The sequence below is a fragment of the Artemia franciscana genome, chromosome 1 (genome assembly GCF_032884065.1).
Source record: "Artemia franciscana chromosome 1, ASM3288406v1, whole genome shotgun sequence".
In the NCBI taxonomy this organism is placed as follows: Eukaryota; Metazoa; Arthropoda; class Branchiopoda; order Anostraca; family Artemiidae; genus Artemia; species Artemia franciscana.
In genome coordinates, this window is record NC_088863.1 from 54,524,571 (window position 1) to 54,543,894 (window position 19,324).

The 19,324-nt window shown below is 35.3% G+C and overlaps 1 protein-coding gene across 1 annotated transcript in view; it reads right to left on the reverse strand.

Moving 5' to 3' along the window:
* The window catches only part of LOC136031417 (uncharacterized), an 80,990-nt gene that overhangs the window by 18,421 nt on the left and 43,245 nt on the right, over positions 1–19,324 (reverse strand). Inside the window, exons 6-7 of the mRNA XM_065710977.1 lie at positions 16,575–16,647; positions 2,670–2,768 (exon numbers count right to left, since the gene is read on the reverse strand). Coding sequence (XP_065567049.1) covers positions 2,670–2,768; positions 16,575–16,647 — 172 coding nt within the window. The remainder of the gene's footprint in view (positions 1–2,669; positions 2,769–16,574; positions 16,648–19,324) is intronic.

Here is a 19,324-nt window from a genome sequence, read left to right on the forward strand (position 1 = left end):
CCCTGACATCGCCAGCGTTGAGGAGAGTGGACCGAAAGGATGGTTATTTGAAATTGATGGTTAAATACCTTTGGAACTTCATGACGCGGCAAAGGATTTTGTTTTTCCGTACATAAACAGACCAGTGACTAAGTTTTCGTTGAGTTCACAAAACATTTCTTTGGTAGAGGATGAGGTTATGCACTGGACATAAACAAAAAGTTATTGCAGACCTGGATCCAATACAGAATATTGTTGTTCACTATATTCTTTTGCGATGAATGGTAGCCGATAGTTTCGGGGTCAAAAGGATTCATAGAGCCTCCAATTTGATCAAAAAGCATATATGAAAACCTTTATTGACACTTTTCTTAGTAAACGTTCAGAAGCAAAAAAAAAAGGTTGAAAAATAAATCTTTAAGCTCATTTTGTGTTCGGCCTTTGGTAAAATGCAAGAGTGGGCGCAATAGGAGTCGTTGTGATGTTATAAGCGACCCAAAGCAATGCACTAAAATCATTGCCAATCCAAGCGTCATATCGTTCACCATCATAGACTTCAATATGGTCCTTTTGCATAGGAAAAAAATGTTATTAGGAATAAAATATTGCTGGTGGTAGTAGGTATTATCTACATAATTACAGTATCAACGTAATCCTCCTACAATTTTAGAAACTTCCAAAAAACTCATCTTAGATTTTTTTTTTATATTTTTTTTTCAGGTTCAAGAACAGGTTTCGGTACAATAAATCATAATTAATACGAATGATTCAACAGCACAAGGATTCACAGCTCAACTTAGTTTTTGGCTATCTTTTGGACCGAACAAACTTTTTAAGCTGTTTATATCACGGTTCAGGCAAAGTAGATCGGGCTCTTTTTGACTTTTGGGCACCTCTATATTCCACCGTGGCTTTTTAAGGCTCAAGCAGAAGTTGGTACAATTGAAGCAGCCTTTTTTGCTGAAAATTTAAATTTGACCATCGAGAGGCTGTGTTAACTGGCGCAATTTGCGGCCAACAGCATCTTGAAAAGGTGTAGGTTTTTTTAAAGCTATTTTTAGGTTTTTAAAAAAGCGACTTATTTCAACTGAACGGCTTTTGTGTTTCGGGAGTTTTTCGTAAAGAATTAGAATAAAATGTCAAACTTTAACGTGGGAACAAGGGATTAACGAGCAGCCCCTCTCATTTACGGAATAATTTTGTAATTCTGCTCCTTCTTTCAGTTGAAAAAATGTGTTTAAAGCAAAATCAAATTTACAAAATGAAGAAATGAAAATATACAAAAACTGGTGTAATGTTTCAAATGTGACAGTGAAAATAATTATAAGTATTTTTTCACAGATAATAATAAAATTGCAAATATCTCAGCTTCACGCCTGGAAGCTATTATCAACGAAAAAAAAATTAAACTTACTAAAGGCTGATTTTAAAAGAGCTTAAAGATATTTTTTTTTCAACCTTTGTATCAATTCCGAATGTTGATTTTTGAATTAAAATCGAATAGCTGTGGGCATCAAGTCATAGCTAATTGTAGAAAAATCAAAGACAGATAGTCCAATTGAGTGAGAGGCAATACTGGCATTAACCCCGCTTATTAGGATTGTATGAAAATGATGCTAGCTGGTTTGCTAATAAATATGTCTATCTATTATCCGTCCACATGTTATTCAATAGGGCAGTAGAACTAAGGTAGATATCCATAAAGCTAAGGTAGTCATATAACCTATAGTTTTCCAAGTGTTTGGTTAAATGGCACGGGTAAACGACGGGAGTAAGTTTGCCTCACTTATTGGACCAATAGTTGTTTGTTACAAACAAGTGGATTGGTAATTTACCAGTGCACTGGTAATTGTCAGTGGTAAATGTGTTTTATTTACCTTAAGCTTTTCAAAACACTTAACATGAAAATTTTACTGTTTTCCATATTAAGGATAACAGTAAATGATTCCAAATGAATGCATTCGCTCTCGAAGAAATATGATAAAATTAAACACTTCGACATATGTATTTTGTTCTGCTGTGTTTAAGAGTTCTGTAAGAGCTCTTCTGTAAGTTGAACGAGGAGGACTTGAATTTCCAGCAAAACCATCGTCACGAGGTTTAACTTTGTTCAATCTAAATCTGACCCTTGAAGCTGCACATTTGAAAGATGCAGTTTAAGTAGATAGCAAGCAGTTTCAGTAGATAGCAAAAAAATATATCTATATTTCTGTTGAACACCAGACTTTACGTTAAACTGTTGAGTAGGTTTCCCCTCGTTACTCTGTAAAGCACACACCTGGCCATAATACATCTTTATCCTCAACGGGAGCCAGACGATGAACCATCCTAAAAGCAAAAAAGGACATCGAGACTAGTTTTTACAACCACCTTGTCCTGTCGGCTGCTGTTCCTCCTGTAATATTCAACTGGCCTTTGTCCCATCTTTGACCAGGCTTCCAGAAACCACCCATGGATTTATATAACGCAAAATGATCCGGTGAATCTTGTCACGGAAACAATAACATGAAAAACACTTCCGTAGATCGAATCAAATGCCTTCAAAAGTTAATGAAAGCCATAATACTCTTAGTCTGCCATTAATACATTTTTTTTGTATGAGCCAATGGGACTGATATGGAAAGGGGAATCAAGCCACGACTTCGATAGAAGTCAATATAAAATGATTTAGAAAGGATGAATCTACTGACCTTGTAAGGGTACTCGAGATCATATTTAAGGCGAATAAACTTCTGGAGATGGCCAATGGTCACAGCCGCTGGACAGCAAAGATACCGCTTGCCAAGAGCCTAAAAATAAAGGAAGTCAATAATTGACATGAACTGAAGTAGTATTTTGATCGGTATTACCAGCTAATAGTTAAGGTCGTGATTAAGTTAACTTGAAAACATCGAGCTTCAAAATTGAAGTTAGGGTAGCCTTCTGTCTTTTAATTCTCTAGAGACCGTCGATTGTCAAACTTCAAATAGCACCAATTATCAAGTCTTGTGAAAGGTTTTGATAGACAGCTTCCTTTGGCGAGGTGCTTCAGCCGAGAAATAGTAATATATTTGGCTGCGTCTTGCAAAGCTTGGTTACCAACCAAGGGAGAAGAGAAAATGAGGAAAAGAGCACTATCATTCTCAAGTGCAAAATGCCCATGTATATGAAACTGTGACGGCATGCATAGAAAGCAGTTTAAAATTTATTGTTTTTTCCACTTTTTTTCCTAGGGATAGGCTATTTAAAATACCTTAGCTGATTAATTCGAAACTAAACACCAAACTTAGTTGAAAGCTTTCTTCGAGGATTCTTAGAAAACCAAAGTTTTCTGACGAATTAAATTAAAAAAAAATTAACTGAAAGTAAGGAGTGGCATTAAAACTTAAAATGAACAGAAATTACTTCGTATATGAAAGAGACTGCTTCCTCGTGTACGCCCCAATCTTTACGCTAAAGTTTTTTACTGTTTTAAAAATAGAGTTAAGAGAAAGAGTCGGACTTTAGCGTGAAGAGCGGGGCGTTGATGAAGAAGGAGCCCCTTTCATATATGAAGTAATTTCTGTTCGCTTAATGTCACTCCTTACTTTAAGTTAAAAAACACTTGTTTTTATTTAACTTAATTTCTGAACGTTTTTGAAGTAATGCATGTTTTGATTTATGCTCTCTGCTGATGAATCATTATAACGAAATTTGGATATTTATTTTTTTTTGGCTGAATGGCTTTCTCATAGTTTTGATCGAATGATTTTGAGGAAAAAAGGAGCAGGGAAGGAGGTCTAGTTGTCCTCTGATTTTTTGGTTATTTAAAAAGGCAACTAGAACTTTTAATTTTTTACGAATGTTTTTAATAGTAAAATTATTAGTATAAATTAATTTTATTAGATAAAGATATACGTAACTTACAAATTAGCTTAAGTAAAGAACTTCTGTATTCTCATATTTTTATTACGTATACGAGGGGGCTCACCCCTCGTCAGTACCTCGCTCTTCAAGCTAAAGCTTAAATTTTGTCCCAATTTCTTAAGAATGGCCCCTGAATCACGAAAGCCGTAGAATAAATAGTTGAAATTTCTAAAAATACTTTAGCGTAAAGAGCAAGGTATAGGGTTCTGCTCCGCCTCAAGGTTCGTCGCTTGACCTAAATCTCTTGACTTGTCTAGTTCTTCGGCGTACCGCATTATTAGGTATTTTGGATATTTGCATCTACCAAGCTCCAAATACTTTTTACAAAGGCGCTGTCTAGGTGTGTTAACACTTTTAAGATGTATACCTCGCTTTGATTTAATTTTCCCCATGATTTCGGCTTTGTGTGCACAACTTTACTGAAGGCTCCTGACTATTTTTCATTTCTAGGTTCCTTCATTGAACTGAATAATTTATGAAAATTTCATACTCTATTAACAAGCAGCTGATTATACCAGCTTGTCATTTTGGTCTCTAGGGGGTATTATCGGCGATTACTTTCATAATAACAGCTTAGACCAGAAATATTCTCAGAAATCAAGAGGGATGAAATATTAATTTCATTTTTTGATGTATTTTTTTAAAGTTGTTTTTACTCCCCCCCCCCTAAAAAATGACGCTCAAAACAAAAATCTTTGATACAGCCCTACCTCCATCCTCCCCTTGTCACTTTCTTAGATCTAATTCTGTATTTATCTGAAGGCTTTATGAGATTAAGGATGTTTTGGTATTAAAATGCACTCTTTGATGCATCTTTCTTCCTTCTTATTTAGCCAAAATATTTTTAAGGTCTATGCAAGTATCAATTTCTTAGGAAAATCCTCTTTTTTCTTACAATTCCAAACATTTGCATAAGGGCTTTAAAGCTCTGCAATTGGGCTCTGTGATTGTTTTATAGCTGTAAGAGAGGAAGGGAGATGCCGCAGAGGGTGTATTTTAATACTAAAACACCCCAACTCTCATTTAGCCTTCAGATAAATATAGAATTAGTCCTAAGGGAGAAATTAATATATCATCACCAGCGCTGTATCTAGGGCTTTAGTTATTTTTTTGGATTAAAAAAAAACACATCTTAAATGTGACATTGATATTTAATCCTTATTGGTTTCTGGGAATTTTTCTGGTCTGTGCTTTTATTATGAAAGCAAAGAGTAACATTAAACCGGCAGCAGAAAGGGGCAGCAGGGGGGCTGCCCCTTTCTCATCCTACCTCTGCCTCACGATTGTAGAAACTTCAGAGGATGTTCATTCAATTAGAAATTTATTGTTCTATTCCTTTTTTTTATAAGTCAAAAAGGAATTGGAAACCAAGCAGCCGCGGAACGGGGTATTTTCAGGGGGGAGGGTGGTAAAAACCTGGACCTGTAGATAGTGACTGAGTGAATGGAACCTCCACTAACATGCTTAAAAAAAGGTAGAAATAAATCTGTCTTTAATGGTTTCTAACATCCAATTTTCTTTGATTGCTGACAACAAAACAGCTTTCTTATGAATCCTCTTGACAGGCATTTATGTCGTGGCCTTAAAAATAAGCTATTCCAGCAAGATAGAACATGTAATGTTTCTAACTTGTTTTTTACGCAATTATATTGTCTCATATTTGCAGATTACTGAAAAACAAAGTATGGTGGTTTAGTTGCACAAGGGTTCAGTTACACAAGTGTTCATTTGCAGAGGAGTTTAGTTTCACAGTGGTTCAGTTGCACAGTTGTTCAGTTGTATGGGACACAGTTAGTGGCATGAGGGTTCAGTTGCTTGGGGTTCAGTTACACGCACACTACTGTATTAGGACCGCTTTTATTTCTAGAAAAGATTAATGAATTTTGATAAGAAGTTCTCTCAGAGATGGAAATATGTGGATGAATTGTCAATCCTTGAAGTGTCAGAGGAATATTATAAGTGATCCCCTCAATGCCTAACCCTTGTTTCAGATGAAGATAAGAATCTAAATATGAATGTAAATACCATCAAATCAAATGCAATGATGATAAACTTCACGAAATCCACTCCCGTTTTTCTAGACTCTGCCCCACCCTAATGCTAGAGAAACTTGTTAAGCTCATTTGTGTCACAATTTCTATTAGTCATAAGTTTGATATACTTGTTTCGAATATTTAAACTATCAAATATATCACTATCCATCCATTAAAGTTTAAACAAATTTAGGTGTCTTAAGATGCCTTCCCTCCATGTTTACTTATCTTTTGAATGGCCAATATTGGAATATGAATGTCTAGTCTGACATTTACAACTTTCAAGTGAACTTAGCAACAAAATTGAGCTGGTCTAAAAGTGTTTGCTCAGGATCATTTGCAAAGAGAACGAAATGTTGTTCTTCTTCCTCCTTGAAACCACACTCAATTTCACCTTAAAAGAAAGGAGGGATAAAATTTACTTGCGTCTCCTGTACTGAGGATTTCCCCCCCAATTTTACAACCCCACTAATTTTCTGTTTGGTAATATTTTCTGTTTAGACCAATTTAGATCATGGTTTCCTTTCCTGAGTCGGGTAGAAGTCAGGCTAGAAGTAAACCCTACGTCCCCTGCTTAACCCCATTAGGAATATCAGCTTACTCTAGAATCAGGCTGCTACAGAAAGGCTCCATAAAAGCTTCATCCTCTATATTTCGTTGTTTTTTGTAAAAGTTGTTTTTTGCCAGAAAAAACATGATTTTTTTTTTTTTTTTTTTTTTTTATCGTATATTTTTTTAAAGGATGAAATTATTGAACCAGCACTCCTAATGTTTGGGAGAAGGCATTCCTTGTCATAGGTGTCTTGAGTTTAAAGGCTCTTCTTTAATAGGTGATTGTTTCCAGTAAATTAATGTATTGCTGGTTAGGTGTCAGTCATTTTCATATACTAATAGACATTTTAGCTAATATTATTGAAGCTGTAAAAATTGTAGCCGAAAAAAAAAACGCCGACCCCCAGAAAACCCCTTATCAAAGGAATCCAGTCAGTAATAGCTTAGTGTAATTATAAAGGCTTATGAGTTTTATGGAGATTCTCCTAATCGGCTTTAATTTAATCAATTATTTGCTACAACCTTGTTTAATTTGGCAAAAACCTGATGATAATCTTGCAATGCTGATTGTAAAATATGCCACTGGTAATGGATCGTTACTTCATGTGACATTAGCTGTTATAATCAATTACACAATTCACTTTCTCAATAAATCATCCACACTGTTACCTTGTGACAGCTTAGTGGATACGACTGCGCTGCTCATCTAAAGGCGCTCAGGTTCGATCCCTACTGTTGCAAGGAAGTATTTTTCGTTATCAAATTCACAATTTTTTGTTTGTTTTAGCAGCGTATTTTTGTAAACTAAGAAAGAACAATTTAAAGCAATAACTATAAGATATTTTTTGGAACGTACTCGCACAAGAGTTGAGCGATTTTTTCTTTGAAAATTTTTTAAAATGCTGCCAAAGATTCTGCTTTTGCCGATAAGATATAGCCAAGAACTTCATCTATAACCGAAACTGAAAGAAACACAGTATTGATAATGTTGAACATATCAAACGAATTGAATTTTGATGCTTATTTAAAATATATAAAATTTATCAAGTTTAAAATGATCCATCAAAAGCTACGCACCTGAAAAAATTTCCCTGATTTTCGGAAAAGCGGACAACTCCCATAAAAGTCAATGAATTTTTGAAACCTAATGCTGGATATGATAAAGAACAAACCCTAGTTGCAACCGACTGTAATCTACGATTATGACGTCATTCATTATATTGTATACGAAAATGCAGTTTTTTGTCAAATTTTATTTTATTTTGAATTTGGTAATTTATTACCATTTTTTTTAGTATATTTTGATAGTACAAAAGGCACTGGATGTAATAATTTCCTTCAAAATGAGTCCTTAGACAGCTCTCTGATGTTCCAGTGCCCCGCTGGCAGCGAAGAAATTAGCTCTCGAAATAATATTTTCTGTTTAGACCAATATAGATCATGGTTACCATTCCTGAGTCGGCTAGAAGTCCCGGCTAGAAGTAAACCCTAAGCCCCCTTCTTAAACCCATTAGCAACATCAGCTTACTCTAGAATCAGGCTGTTACAGAGAGGCTCCATAAAAGCTTCATTCTCTTTATTTTGGAGCACCTTAATAATTCCTTATATATGTCCTGAACTAAAATCAACTCCTTTTTCTCTTTTTTTTTATTTGATGATGTATGGGCACAATAACTATTTCCCGTTTCTAATCTATTGCCATTTCTTTTTACCCGTTTGAGATACTTATTTGAGCTCTATTTTTATGGCACTTGGTATTTACCAAGTTCTGACAGAAATCACAATTTCTGTCAGTCTGTCTGTCTGTCTCTTGGTCCTGCTTTTGCTAGTTTGTACAATTGCAGATAAGCTAGGGCAATGAAAGTTGGCAGGCATATCAGGGACTAGATCAGATTAAATTAAAAATAGTCGCTTCCCCGATTCGACCATCTGGGGGTGGGTGGGTTGAGGGGTGGTTAATTTGAAAAATTCGAAAAATGAGGTATTTTTAACTTACGAACAGGTTATTGTATGTTAATGAAATTTGACATTGAGAAGGATCTCGTGCTTCAGAGCTCTTATTTTAAATACCAACCGGATCTGGTGACACTGGGGGGGAGTTGGAGGGGGAAACCAGATATCTTAGAAAATGCTTTGAGTTGTGAGACCGGGATGAAACTTGGTGGGAAGAATGAGCACAAGTCCTAGATACGTGATCGACTTAAACGAAACGGATCCGCTCTCTTTGGGGGAATTGAGAGGGGGTGGCGGTAAATTCGGAAAAATTAGAAAAAATGAAGTATTCTTAATTTACAAACAGGTTATCAAATCTTATGAAATATGATATTTAGAAGGACCTAGTAACTCAGAGCTCTCATTTTAAATTCCGAACGGGCCCAGTGACACTGGGGGGAGTTGGAGGGGGAAACTGGAAATATTGGAAAACACTTAGACTGGAGAGATCAGGATGAAACTTGGTGGGAAAAATAAGTACAAGTCTTAGATACGTGATTGACATAACCAGAATGGATATGCTCTCTTTGGGGGAGTTGGGGGGTTGTTAATTTGGAAACATTAGAAAAATTTAGGTATTTTTAACTTACGAATGGGTGACCAGATCTTAATGAAATTTGATATTTAGAAGGAACTCATGTCACAGAGTTCTTATTTTAATTCCCGACCAGATATTATGACATTTGGGGGGGGAGGGGCGGGGAGGGAAAACGGATATTTTGGAAACACTTAGAGTAGAGAGATGGGGATGAAACTTGGTGGGAAGAATAAGCACATGTCGTAGATATGTGATTGACGTAACCAAACTGGATCCAATCTCATTGGGGGTTTGGGGGGCAGTGCTTTGGCGAGCTCTGTGCTTCTGGACGTGCTAGGACGATGCAAATTGGTAGGTGTATCAGGAACCTGCACAAATTGACTTGATTTCCCCGATTTTCCCTAATTCGACCCTCTGGGGGGCTGAATGGAGAGGAAAAACTAGAAAAAGTGAGGTATTTTTAACTTACGAATGGGTGATTGGATCTTAAAGAATTTTGATAGTTAGAAGAACCTCGTGTCTCAAAGCTCTTATTTTAAATCCTGACCGGTATTAAGCCTCTGATTTTCCTTTTAATTCAATCTATTAATTTTGTAAAATTTTGCTAGAGCTCATGCCATATGAGCTCTTGGCTCTTGTTTAATCTAGTCTTTGCGCAATCCTTCCTTCAATTGTCCATGTTTCTGATTTTTCTTGTATCATTAAGGCCGTGATTAAGTGAACTTGAAAACATCGAGCTTCAAAATTGAAGTTAGGATAGCCTTCTGTCTTTTAATTCTCTTGAGTTAAAAAAAGTGAGTTAAGTGTTAAAAAACACTTGTTTTTATTTAATTTAATTTCTGAACGTTTTTGAAGCAATGCATGTTTTGATTTTTATTCTCAGCAGATCAATAATTAAAACGAAATTTGCATATTTATTTTTTTGGCTGAATGGCTTTTTCATAGTTTTGATCGAATGATTTTGAGGAGAAAAGGAGCTGGGAAGGAGGTCTAGTTGTGCTCCGATTTTTTGGTTGTTTAAAAAGGCAACTAGAACTTTTAATTTTTTACGAATGTTTTTAATAATAAAATTATTAGTAAAAATTAATTTTATTAGATAAAGATATACGTAACTTACAAATTAGCTTACGTAACGAACTTCTGTATTCTCATATTTTTATTACATATATGAGGGGGTTCACCCCTCGTCAGTACCTCGCTCTTTACGCTAAAGCTTAAATTTTGTCCCAGTTTCTTAAGAATGACCCTGAATCACAAAAGCCGTAGAATAAATAGTTGAAATTTCTAAAAATACTTTAGCGTGAAGAGCAAGGTATAGGGTTCTGCTCTGCCTCAAGGTTTGTCGCTTGACCTAAATCTCTTGACTTGTCTAGTTCTTCAGCGTACCGCATTATTAGGTATTTTGGATATTTGCATCTACCAAGCTCCAAATACTTTTTACAAAGGCGCTGTCTATGTGTGGTAACACTTTTAAGATGTATACCTCGCTTTGATTTAATTTTCCCCACGATTTCGGCTTTGTGTGCACAACTTTACTAAAGGCTCCTGACTATTTCTCATTTCTAGGTTTCTTCATTGCATTGAAATAATTTATGAAAATTTCACACTCTATTAACAAGCAGCTGATTATACCAGCTTGTCATTTTGGTCTCTAGGGGGTATTATCGGCGACCTAAAACGATTCTTTCTGGCAACCGAATTGTAAAAGTCTCAGGTAGCTGAAAATATTCTATGGGACTGTTAGAAAACAGGAAAATACATCGAAAAATGGTTCCAATCATCTTACAGGCTATTGTCTTCTGCTCATGATAGTCCCGATTTTGTTTTAAAAGCAATATCCTTCATATAGTACACTTGTGAAAAAGAGCTAGACATTTTCTAAGATTTCCAAGCAATTAGAGGACATAGAGCAAAATCCTTGCAAACATTTTGTAGCATCTTCAAGAAGCGATGACCTGATATTAAAATCTTCCGCCAATGAATACTTGAGTACTTTTTAAACATAAATTTTCAATTTAACATGGGATTTTTAGTTCCATCAGCTCACTTAATCACGGCCTTAATAGCCCCTAGTTAGATAAACACAGCGGGCTCATTGCTCTCTGTAAAAAACAATATCGGACGTAGAAACAAAACTTTCGAATAAAACATTTTAGAGAATTTAGTTCTCTGTAGTGTTTATACCGAATAAAAATGTAAGAAAAAAACTCAACAGGAACCGATATATTTGCAAAAAAGCATGTAAAACATGGAGTCTTTTGAATCTGCAGTCGCTACCAGTCTGCGATATGTGGGTTTTAAAAGAGTTTTAGGGTGTTATAATAAAGGTTTATACGAATCTATAGCTGATTATCGCAAAGAACAAATACTGAAGTAAGGATAAATATGCAAGTAATACGCAGCTAAATTACACCAGGAGACCCCCATTATTCAAGATTAGTACAAAAAAGAAACGGGCAAGGCATATATACCCAAAACAATTTAATTCTTGCAAAAAGATATATGTCCCCGGAGGATCTTATGCAATTCAGTGTGAATAAGGTATGATGTAGACTATGGCTCCTTAGACGTTGTCCATGTACACAAAAAAGCTAACAAGGCCGAGAAAAATAACATAGTATTCACTAATAATGCTGTATTTCTCATCGACCCGTAAAAATCGATTACTTTTTGATTTTTTATGATAAAGGGGAATCCTCCAAGTCGAGAAAAAAATTTCTGGAAAGAAAAAGCAACTCAAGTTTGACTAGCAGTATTTGATTTCTAGGGGCGTTCACATAATTTTGTCGGATATACAGATATAAAAAGAGACCTGCCAATTTATTTACAATATAAAGTCTGCCCTTTGACGGCTCTCTTAAAATAAGTAGGATAATAATTTTAAGCCTGATTACCTGTTTAATCAGTCGAACTTAATTATTCCTCTAGTTATCGGTTGACTCATGTTAATTTATTCGTACAAGTATTTCGTTTGCCATTTGTACACACATCTGACTAAAATCTATAGCAAATAAATATAAGGCTCTTTTATAGAGCTACACAAGCTTGTAGCTTTTTGACCTGACTGGCATCTCTGTCTAAGAGATGACGTCGCCCTTCCTACCGTTTGGAAACTTTGGGTTATAACACAATGATCTCTGTAGACCTAATAAATACTGATTGAATAAAGAAAGAATAACAATTAATTATTTATGATGATTTGTAGAGGCTATAATTGGTGCTGCAATGGCATAATTTTTCAAGTCGTTTTCTTCCTAGAAAGCATTTGCCTTTGGAAAATACATCTGAATCAGCTTTAACAACACCTGAGAGTGAGGAAAGTTGCTTTTGGCAGTTATAATATTTTAGCAATGCCACGGAGTGACGAATCTAAAGAATAAAAGGGCAGAAGAGACGATACATTTTTTTCAGCTAAATAATCTAGTCCCCAAACTACGGCTTGTAAGACTTTCTGAACAAGCACACACCACTACGAGTAAAATTCGAAAGCGCGAGTATCATATCTTTAGCGACAGGGCCAAATTTTAACTTTAATAGAGCACCAATTACAACTAATACAATTCTAAGATACCCAGCTCTGTCAAAGTTTTACATAGGCCAATTAAAATTTATTATAATCCATTTCTCAATACATTTGCGATATACTATACGTTTTATATTCACAGAACAAGGATCAGTTTCGATTAAAATTTTCACTTCTAAGTACTAATCGCATTGAGAAAAAGTATATTTATAGAGAGATTGGATCAGTGTCGACCACGACCCATTCAAAACGAAATTATGCAAATACTGAGATTTAGCTAGCACTAATTTGGAGAGCCGGTAGAACCCAAACCCGTTAACAACGGATACTTAGCTAGCGTTCAGAAATGAGTTGCGCTAAAACAATTGTTCTATCGATCTGAACTCAGTTTAGATCGAGTTAATCAGAATATTGCAAAGAATCTTTCTGATTGAATAATACCTGAACCTTATCCTGATGGGACAAAACGCAAACAAAAATTGAATAATAAATGAAAAAGGGGAACAAGAAAAGTGAAATATTGAGAGGAGCTATTAGACTCGCCAGGGCTCAAGAACAGCTAGACAACATGAACAACTTTACACTTGCTATAGCTAAACAAATAAAAAAATTGAATGATAATAATAAAAATCTGGACTTCTATAAAAAGTAGAAGATCAAATGAACGCCTGTCTTAGATTTTCTAAATTTAATTGAAACAACAAAGTTTTTCCACTAGCAGGTGTTGACTCAAACGAACAGTAAAACTTACGCTTTACTAATTGGTTAGTAAGTTGCTTAAACCGAAAACTTTTGTTTAGCCCTATTGATTATATATATTTTTGAAAAGAATCAATCAAACAGTTCGTGGTAACGAACTGTAGTAAGGAGCGATCCGGCTCAATAGTAACCAAAACTCTAAAAAATTGGATTTTGATATCAATAGCTACATCAAAAGAATCGCATTTTAATGCTGATTTTAAATATATAAGTTTCATCAAGTTTAGTCTTACCCATCAAAAGTTACGAGCCTGAGAAAATTTGCCTTATTTAGGAAAATAGGGGGAAACACCCCCTAAAAGTCGTAGGATCTTAACGAAAATGACACCATCAGATTCAGCGTCTCAGAGAACCCAACTATAGAAGATTCAAGCTCCTATCTACAAAAATGTGGAATTTTGTATTTTTTGCCAGAAGACAAATCGCGGGTGCGTGTTTATTTGTTTGTTTTTTTGTTTTTTTTGTTTTTTTTTTCCAGGGGTCATCGTATCGACCAAGTGGTCCTAGAATGTCGCAAGAGGGCTCATTCTAACGGAAATGAAAAGTTCTAGTGCCCTTTTTAAGTGACCAAAAAAATTGGAGGGCATCTAGGCCCCCTCCCACGCTCATTTTTTTCCTAAAGTCAACGGATCAAAATTTTGAGATAGCCATTTTGTTCAGCATAGTCAAAAACCATAAAAACTATGTCTTTGGGATGACTTACTCCCCCACAGTCTCTGGGGGAGGGGCTACAAGTTACAAAATTTGACCAGTGCTTACATATAGTAATGGTTATTGGGAAGTGTGTAGGCGTTTTCAGTAGGATTTTTTGGTTGGGCGGAGGGGTTGAGAATAGGGGGATAGGCTGGAGGAGCTTTCCATCGAGGAATCTGTCATGGTAGAAGAAAATTTCCATGAAGGGAGCGCAGGATTTACTAGCATTATTAAAAAAAAAAAACAATGAAAAAAGAAATATGAAAGTTTTTTTTCAGCTGGAAGTAAAGAGCAGCATTAAAACTTAAAACGAACGGAAATTATTACCCATATGAGGAGCTCACCTCCTCCTAATACCCCGATCTTTACGCTAAAGTATTTTTAGTAATTTCAACTATTTATTTTACGGCTTTGGTGATTCAGGGGTCATTCTTAATGAATTGGGACAAAATCTAAGCTTTAGTGTAAAGAGCGAGGTACTGACGAGGGGGCGAACCCCCTCATATATGTAATAAAAACATGAGAATACAAAACTTCTTTACGTAAGCTAATTTATAAGTTACGTATATCTTTTACTAAAAAAAAAGATTCGTAAAAAATCAAAAGTTCTAGTTGCCTTTATCTTAATTAACCAAAAAATCGGAGGGCAACTAGGCTTCCTCCCCCGCTCTTTTTTCTCAAAATCATTCAATCAAAATTATGAGAAAGTCATTTAGCAAAAAAATAATAAATATGCAAATTTCGTTTTAATTATTCCTCTCCGGAGAGCCAAAATTAAAACATACATTGATTGAAAAACGTTCAGAAATTAAATAAAAAAACAAATTTTTTTTAACTGAAAGTAAGGAGCAAAATTAAAACTTAAAACGAACAGAAATTACTTCGTATATGAAAGGGGCTGCTTCCTCACCAACATCCCACTCTTTACGCTAAAGTTTTTTACTGTTTTAAAAAGAAGAGTTGAGAGAAAGAGTCAAACTTTAGCGTCAAGAGCGGGATGTTGGTGAGGAAGCAGCCCCTTTCATATACGAAGTAATTTCTGTTCGTTTTAAGTTTTAATTTTGCTCCTTACTTTCAGTTAAAATTTTTTTTTTTTTTATTTAATCTGAAGAAAGAACAGACATGACGAAAATAATCCTAAAGATTAGTGTCAAAGTAAAGATGTTGAAAGAAAGACTCCTGGAAGTCTGAGAAGCACTTTGATAAGTTATCATATAAAGCCCTTTCAAGACGATTCATAAAAAAAGCTCTGTTGTCTTGTCACAAAAACAAAGAAAATAAGACATTGAAAACCATTAAAGCCGGATTTGATTCTCCTTTTTGATGTCTATGTTTTGTGCCCTCGCCCCATCAGTGTTGGAACCCTCCCCCCCCACACACGAAAAACACACCATGTAGAAAATAACCGCCACCACCCCTCCCGCGTCAGGTTGGTTTCTAGTCACTTTTGACTTACAACGAAAGGACTAGAACTCTCCGTTTCTGATAAAATGAGGTTAATTACACAAGGGTTAAGTTGCAAAGGGGTTCAGTTGCACGGTGGTACTGTAGCACGGGGGTTCAGATACACTGGGGTCGGTCCAATTAAACAGGTTTGAGTTGCATGAGGATTCAGTTAAATGGGGTCCAGTTGCATGAGGGCTCAGCTACCCGAGGGTCCAGATGTACGGTTGTTCAGTTACACAGGGTTTCACTTGCACGGGGGTTCAGTTACAGGAGATCAGTTGCTTGGGATTCTGTTACAAGGTGGTACAGTTGCAATGGAACCAATTCCTGCAATCGAACTGGAGTAAAAAATCTTTGTTCTTATTCCACAGAAACACCATATAAAAAAAATGTAGATATTTTGGCGAGAATTTCATTGAAGTAGAAATTGGAATTTATAATAGATATTTGGAAGAGAATCGTATGTACGATTGAGTTGTATAGCAAAGACTTTTGTAAGAGAGCAAATAGTAAGGTAGAGGGCGGAGAAGAAAACTATTAGGCTCTCCAGCAAAAATTATGCTTATTGTAATACCAAAAAATGTAGAAGAATAAAAAAAATGAGGTAAATAACAGCCAATCAAAAAAAGTTAAAATGCAAAAATTTTGGTCTAGATCTCTTCTCAAGCATCCTAAGTGTTAGGGGCACAGAAAAATGGCCCACGAAATGTTAAAAATAGTGCTTTTTTAATCTTTTTTAATAAAGATAAAAGAAAGCCTTACTATCCGCCCCCCTATATTTCGTGAATTGGCACCACTGCTCAGTACATGAAGAAGAATAAATAAATATAGATAAAAATCCACAAAACCATAGGAGACCAGCCTTAGAAACAACACTAAAATAGAAGAGTTATGTTCGCTGTTGCTTCGTAAAGAACCTGTTCAATTTATTTTTTTGTTTTGAATGCTTGTCTTTATGTATTTTCCGTGTGTTTTTATTTATACGGTTTTGTTTTTCTTTCTGCGTTAAGGGCGGCTGAGCAGAGGTCTCAACCAAAGTATTTACATTTTTTTTTCCTAGACTGTTATTCACCTTCTTTTTCTTTGCTATACTATGTTTTCTTGTTTAATTTTAATGCTTACTCAGTGTAAAACCAAACGGCTCAACTTCTTTTAGACTTAAAATAAAACGAACCTCCTTTCCTATTCTCCTCAGGGGAGCTTCTTCTGTACCCGATTCTTTCAGTTCTTCTGACCGATCTTCGTTGCTAAAAGAAACCGTAAAATGATTATTCAATATTTTGAATATCTAAAATGACATGTAGGCCTACACTCTACAAAAAGTCTTCATTTCATGTGTTTTATATTGAAAGACTCTCGATTAAACATACATGTTGAATTTCTACATCCCTCAATCCTACACTCTCAAATCTGACAAAACAGATAAATTTTCTGAGCGAAAAATAAAAATCTACGCTACAGCTTAAAACAAACGTAAACCATCCTGTATATGACGGAGGCTACTGCCTAAATCAACCCATGTTGCTTACCTCAAGATTAGACAAGTGCTTTCCAAAGAACACTTTTTACTAAATAGAACGTTGATAAATGAAGGTCATCCATAACCGATTAAAACCCTTTCAAACGTTTAACGCGGAAACTTTGTTATATAATGCAAATAAGTGAAAAATATGCAGGGTTTATGCTTATGGCCCATGCAGCGTTCAGATAAAAAAAGAACGAAAACACCATTGCGGTTTAACGTAAATTGCGGAAGGTCAGAGAGGGGGAGTAGCCTAGGATATGTAGGCCTATATAATTCCCCGTCGTCATTTATATATCGCCCCTGTGCCCCCCGGCATCCCCATTGTAGTTGTGTCCCGGCCGTCATTTATATTCCCTGTGTCCCGGTCGTCATTTGTGTCCTGGTGTCCCGATCTGTAATTTCTCTTTGAGTGTCTCGGTCGTCATTTACATTCCCTGTGTAGCGGTCGTCATTTGTGTCCCGGTTGTCCATGGGAAAAACAATCCGTATTCAGATCTATACCTCATTATTCTAATGATTGCCATCGGGCTTTGTTGATGGTGATTGCTAATCGAACATTCCCTGTGTCCCGGTCGTCATTTATATTCCCTGTTTACCGGTCGTTATTTGTGTCCCGGTGTCCCAGTCTGTAATTTCTCTTTGAGTGCCCCGGTCGTTATTTATATTCCCTGTGTCCCGGTCATCATTTGTGTCCCGGTGTCCCGGTCTGTAATTTCGTCAGTCGACCATAATGACGTGAGTCGACAAACAACTTCATGACGGCATAATGCTCAATCCTTATAATGACGTCAGTCGACACACGAACATGACGTCAGTCAACACACAAACAAACAACTTATCTATCTATCTATATATATATAAATAAGTTGTCTGTGTGTGGATCTGTGGATCAGGTGACGTCATGTTTGTTCGCATATGACGTCTGAATTATTTCACACTAATACAAAAGAAGAAAAAAACTAAAAAAGGTAAAAACTACAAAAAAAAACTAAAAAGAAAAAAAAACTAAAAAAGCTAAAAAACTAAAAAAAACTAAAAAAAGGTAAAAATCTAATAACTAAAAAAAACTGAAAAAAATAAAAAAAGGCAAAAACTACAAAAAAATAAAAACTAATAAAAAAACTAAAAAAGCTAAAAAACAAAAAAAAACTAAAAAAAAACTAAAAAAGGTAAAAAACTAAAAAAAACTAAAAACTAAAAAAGAAAAAAACTAAAAAAAAGGAAAAAACTGAAAAATAAAAGAGAAAAAGAAAACTAAAAAAATATGAATAAATATATATAAAAATAAGTTGTTTGTGGGTTATGTCTGTCTGTCTGTCTGTCGAGTGACGTCGTGTTTGTCCGCATATGACGTCTGAATTATTTCACACTAATACAAAAGAAGAAAAAAAACTAAAAAAGTTAAAAACTACAAAAAAAACTAAAAAGAAAAAAAACTAAAAAAGCTAAAAACTAAAAAAACTAAAAAAAAGGTAAAAAACTAAAAACTAAAAAAAACTGAAAAAACTAAAAAAAGGCAAAAACTAAAAAAAAAACTAAAAACTAATAAAAAAACTAAAAAAACTAAAAAAACTAAAAAAAGGTAAAAAACAAAAAAAAACTAAAAACTAAAAAAGAAAAAACTAAAAAAAAGGAAAAAACTGAAAAATACTGATAGAGAAAGATAGAGAAAGTAAGCTGCTGATAGAGAAAGTAAGAAAAGAAAGCGTGCCGAGGAATCAGAGCAACCTGAAAGTTATCGCCTGGCATTCAGGTACAACCCAGTCGATGATTATAGCTTGAGTAGATGTGTTCAAATCGGGACAATGTCTAAAATTTGTCCCTATTGCAAGGCCTTGAAATCCAATGGTGAAACAATGGGAATGTGCTGCGCCTCAGAAAAAGTTAAACTTCCTCTATTGGCTGCACCACCAGAGCCATTGAAGACTTTCCTTACTGGAACTACGTCAGAATCTAAGGGTTTTTTGTCAAAAATCAGAAAATACAACTCATTTTTCCAAATGACGTCGTTTGGAGCCCAAATCGAAAATCCAGATCAATTTATGTCTACTTTCAAAGTAAAAGGGCAAATTTATCATAAAGCAGGGTCCCTTCTACCATTCTCAGGCGAGAATCATAAATTTTTACAATTGTACTTCATCAGTGATAGAAATTCTGAATTGAATGCACGTTGCGAAATTTCTCCCAACGTTGAAAGGAGAATCGTTTCCCAATTGCAACATCTTTTCCACGAAAATAATAATTTAGTGCGTCTGTTCAAGCCGTCGATTTGATGCCTACTGATACGCATAAAATTGTTATTTCCGCTGACAAAACGCCTCCTGGCCAACATGTGCGTAGATACAATGCTCCAACTATCGACGAAGTGGCAATCGTTATGGTCGGTGATCAGTTTTTAC